The 5,000-nt window shown below is 38.2% G+C and overlaps 1 protein-coding gene across 1 annotated transcript in view; it reads right to left on the bottom strand.

Annotated features, from left to right (window-relative positions):
- Positions 1-4,777: 4,777 nt before the first annotated feature.
- The window catches only part of LOC135104648 (uncharacterized), a 2,634-nt gene continuing 2,411 nt past the window's right edge, over positions 4,778-5,000 (bottom strand). Inside the window, exon 4 of the mRNA XM_064012180.1 lies at positions 4,778-4,922. Within this exon, the coding sequence (XP_063868250.1) occupies positions 4,778-4,922 (145 nt within the window). The remainder of the gene's footprint in view (positions 4,923-5,000) is intronic.

Here is a 5,000-nt window from a genome sequence, read left to right as displayed (position 1 = left end):
CTTTAGTTTCGTCTGCTGTCAAAATATTCCTCCATTACTAATGTAACCCACATTCCCTAGTGGTATACTTTCCTCGGAACACCCATATTTTTAAGAGCTTTTTATCCACCATATATGTCTCGGTTAACTCTGATCTTGGCTGGAAATTAAACTATATTGTATCAGTGTGGTCATCTTGAGGTCCCGGATGAAATGGCGGGCTGGGATTGGCTATTCACGACCCGTTGTCATGGTGATGGTAGATGCCATTCACTTGACAGCTCATATTTTCTCGCTATTGAAAGGAGTTTATTAGAGCGTAACTGAAGCTTGTAAAGGCATGATTCCGCACTATACTATTAAGATATTGTAGTTCTGAAGTGTTCCTAGGGTTAGTAGGCTTGGATAAGGAGTATAACACAATTTAGATGGTTTGAAGAGCGGATGTTTTCGCGCGAAATTCAAACAATTCCAGCCTCTGATATGATTACGTATTAGACTTAAGATATTGTAGTAAGAAAGTATCTGTGGGGTTAATAAGCTTGGGTAAAGAGTATAGGGGAATTTAAAGGACGTTTAAGAGACGGAGTGTGAGGAGAAGGTGTGTCAGCGCGATTCAAGTAATTCCAACCTGTCTGAGTTGATTCCAGAGAAGACTCTTCAGATATTATATTGCTGAAGTGTTCCTAGGGTTATTAAGATTGGGTAAAGAGTATAAGGGAATTTAAAGAGTGGATAAGGGAGGGAGTGGAGCGATTTGATGTCATACAGACCAAAGCCAGGTTACAGAGGGGTTTTATCTTTTAAAGGGGGCGACTCTGTTTCCTTGACCGAGTGACGAGGGAGAAGAAAAAAATAAGAAGAGACATCAGCCACTGAACCACAGGGAAAGGAGTGAAGGTCCTTTCTCACTGTTCCCTATATAAGACACCATACACACAGTTCACCAGGACACCAGGACAGAAATCAAGAAAAACGTGCTATTACAATATAGGTGAAGCTTAAGGACACGTCAGTAATTCAGCAGCAGACATTTCACAACTCTGCTCCACAAAACTTCCCGCAACGCAACCGGAATGTTTTAGCATGTTGTTCTTGTTCTGCTGTAGTTAAATGAATTACAGAATAAACAGGGAAGATAGATTTTTTTCTTTTTTACCCAGAAACATAAAAACGTACATAATTTCTACTAGAACCTGATAAAAATTAAGAAAGATAAGACGCCAGATCGTTTGAGGATACGAGTTTCTCTTCTGTTATATAAAAATTACAGAACAAACAAGAATAGATGGATTTTTGTGCTAGTCATGAAAATGCCTTTGAAAACCTAAATGACAGACCAGAACATGATAAAAGTTCAGATAAGACGCGGGAAGATATGATAACACGGATTCCTGTTGTGTAATAAGTTGAATTACATAAGAAACACGTAGAGCTGGATTTTTTTTCCTAGAGTCACGAAAATACCTCTGAAAACCTAAATAGATCTCTAGAAATTTATAAAAGTTAAAATAAGACGCTGGACCATTTGGTAACACGACTTTCTGCTCTGTACTAAACTGCATTACAAAACAAAAACAGTAGCTAATATCGAATACATCACATCACATTCTATTTCCCAAATCACGCGTGGCAGCTTCCTATCTTATTAGCAATGCCAGTGTGTTCACCAAAGGCCGTGATTCTGTTGATGAGTGACAGGGAGACCAGAACACTTAGACAACTAATGGGGCTTGCGGTGGCTGGGATAACGAAGCGCGAAGTAACTTGCTAACGAGTACTGTAGTGAGGGCAAGACAACATCCTCCCTCCACTCAGCCACTGCACACATTGAATGGCTAGGGAAAGTATCGTAATTATTCATTTTTAGTCGGAAGAAGGACGGTCATCAGAGGAATTCCATAGCAGAAACTCCTACACAGCGACTCATTTCCTTCAATAAAATCCAAACCACTGCAAAACCCTCAAAACTCCACACAAAACAAATAAACTAATCTACCTCCTATGGCTAATATTTGAGCGTCATTCACTTCAGAACATTACAAAACATAAACAGAATGTGTGTGTGTGTGTGTGTGTGTGTGTGTGTGTTTGTGTTTTACATTTCCAGTAAGCATTAAGTTTATTTATTTCTCTCCCAACTTGATCTAAACTTAAAGACAATTAAAACATAAATTTTTACATATGGCTGCTTTCCCTCCTTGTGTGTGTGTGTGTGTGTGTGTGAGAGAGAGAGAGAGAGAGAGAGAGAGAGAGAGAGAGAGAGAGAGAGGCTAGCAGTTTGTTTGTATGTGTGTGTGTGTGTGTGTGTGCATAATTTCTCTCTTGTCTAGCCTTTTCCCCCATCCTGTATAGGCCTAAGTTTTCCTCTATAGGCTCAGAACAAACAATCAAATGAATGAATGAGAAATATCCAATTTAAAGCTACAATTATTTTCACCTCTTAAACTAAACAGGAAAAAAACACTGATATTTTCATTAAGATTATCAAAGTTTATTTCTTCACACACACACACACACACAAAGGTTTCTTTTTAAGTATGTTTGTTTTTTTTTTATAATTTTCCTTTTTTTTCATTTTTTCGGAATCTTTTGCACACAAAGTTTTTTTTAAGTATATTTGTTTGTTTTTTTCATAATTTTCATTTTTTTTTCCATTTTTTTCGGAATATTTTGCACACACACACACAGTTTTTTAATGTATATTTGTCTTTTTTCATAATTTTCCTCACTTTTTTTAATTTCTTCATAATCATTTGCCTCTTATCATTCAGCTTAAGTACATTTGTGGTCTTCAGTTTAATGAATTTATTTTATTTATTTATTTTCTTTGACAAATTCATACAAAACAACAACATATTTTAATTATTCAATTTTTTTTTGACAATATTGATACAACTTGAAATATTTTACTAAGACAACTTGAAATAAAGAATAGATCAACACACACACACACACACACACAGTCTCTCTCTCTCTCTCTCTCTCTCTCTCTCTCTACAAGTAATAGTTTCGTATGTGTGTGTGTGTGTGTGTAGGTTAAGTTTATAAAGATCATGACCAGTATTCTGTATGTATAAAGATAAGCTTAATTATACTGTGTGTGTGTGTGTGTGTGTGTGTGTGTCTATATATATGTAATGTACGACTTTTTATTGCACTCAAAAACACACACACACACACACACACACACACACACACACACACACACACACACACACACACACACAGAGAGAGAGAGACAGAGAGAGAGAGAGAGAGAGAGAGAGAGAGAGAGAGAGAGAGAGAGAGAGAGAGAGAGAGAGAGAGACTGACTTAAACCCTAGACATAACAATGATAAAAAAAAAGTAATAATAATAATAATAATAATAATAATAATAATAATAATAATAATAATATATATTTGATAATTATCTCAATACTTGTCAACTTGATTGTGTCTGTCCTACTACACCCACACACTGCCATGAGCTGTAGTAATATTTGTGTACACGCACCTGTGTGTGTGTATGTCTTGACTATTAATAAGACTATTTGTATATCTATTGTTTCAAATAGTAGTAGTAGTAGATGTGGTTATTCTCTCTCTCTCTCTCTCTCTCTCTCTCTCTCTCTCTCTCTCTCTCTCTCTCTCTCTCTCTCTCTCTCTCTCTCTCATTCTTGTGTGTGTGTGTGTGTGTTCCTGACACACACACACACACACACAAAATTTATTTATAAAGAATATGATTACAAGTATTGGGGTGAGACATGCAGGTACACACACACACACTAACACTAATCAAACAGGGTGGCTTAACAAACACCCTTAAGACTCAGCCAGGGTGACAACACACACCCTTACAGCTAGCACTCCCCCCACACACTTAAAAAGTATACAAGGTGACAAAAAACACCCTTAAAATTTTCCCTGACCATATTAAATATTCTTAAACTGAAAAGGGAGACCAAAAAACACCCTTTAAACATTTCTGACCATTTTGAACACCCTTAAACTGAACAGGGTGACAAAAACACCCTTAAAATTTTTCCTGGCCATATTAAACACCCTTAAACTGAACAGGGTAATGAGCAACACCCTTAGAATTTTTCCTGGCCATATTAAACACCCCTAAACTGTACAGGGTGACAAAAAAACACCCTTTAAACATTTCTGACCATTTTAAACACCCTAAAACTGAACAGGGTGACAAAAAACACCCTTAAAATTTTTTTCTGGCCATATTAAACACCCTTAAACTGAACAGGGTGACAAAAAACACCCTTAAAATTTTTCCTGGCCATATTAAACACCCTTAAACTGAACAGGGTAATGAGCAACACCCTTAAAATTTTTCCTGACCATATTAAACACCCTTAAACTGAACAGGATGACAAAAAACACCCTTAAAATTTTCCCTGACCATATTAAACACCCTTAAACTGAACAGGGTGACAAAGAAACACCCTTAAAATTTTTCCTGACCATTCTCCAACACCCTTGCAGTCTCTTGGCTATGCTGGTCACCCTTACAGACAAACACACACACACACACTGAAGACCTCTCCCAGCCATAAACACACACACACACACACACACACACACACACCCCTAGACTTGTTAAGGGTGAGGGAGCCTTTAAGTACTCTCTAGACACCCTTAAAACTCCACAGACACACACAAACACACACAGATACCGTTAATCTCTACAGAAAGGGAAAAATCACACAGACAGACACACAGACACACACACTCCACCAGACACCCACAAACACCTGCACACACCCGCACACACCTGCACGCACCCTAGATTAGCCTCAAAGCTCCTCTTTCCTCTCTATCTTGACAAGTTCCACCTCAAAGACCAGCGTGGTGTGGGGAGGTATCTTTGGAGGCGCCCCTGAAGCTCCATAGCCGAGGTCCGAGGGGATGACAAGCTTCCTCTTCTCCCCCTCGCACATCCTTGGGGGCCGGGGTGGGGTGAAGGCGTCAGAAGCACATGGGGAATACAAAGGAAGATCAAATAGAGATAGATATGGG

This window comes from Scylla paramamosain, chromosome 11, assembly GCF_035594125.1.
Source record: "Scylla paramamosain isolate STU-SP2022 chromosome 11, ASM3559412v1, whole genome shotgun sequence".
Taxonomy (NCBI): domain Eukaryota; kingdom Metazoa; phylum Arthropoda; class Malacostraca; order Decapoda; family Portunidae; genus Scylla; species Scylla paramamosain.
This window is presented reverse-complemented; position numbering and strand designations above follow the sequence as displayed.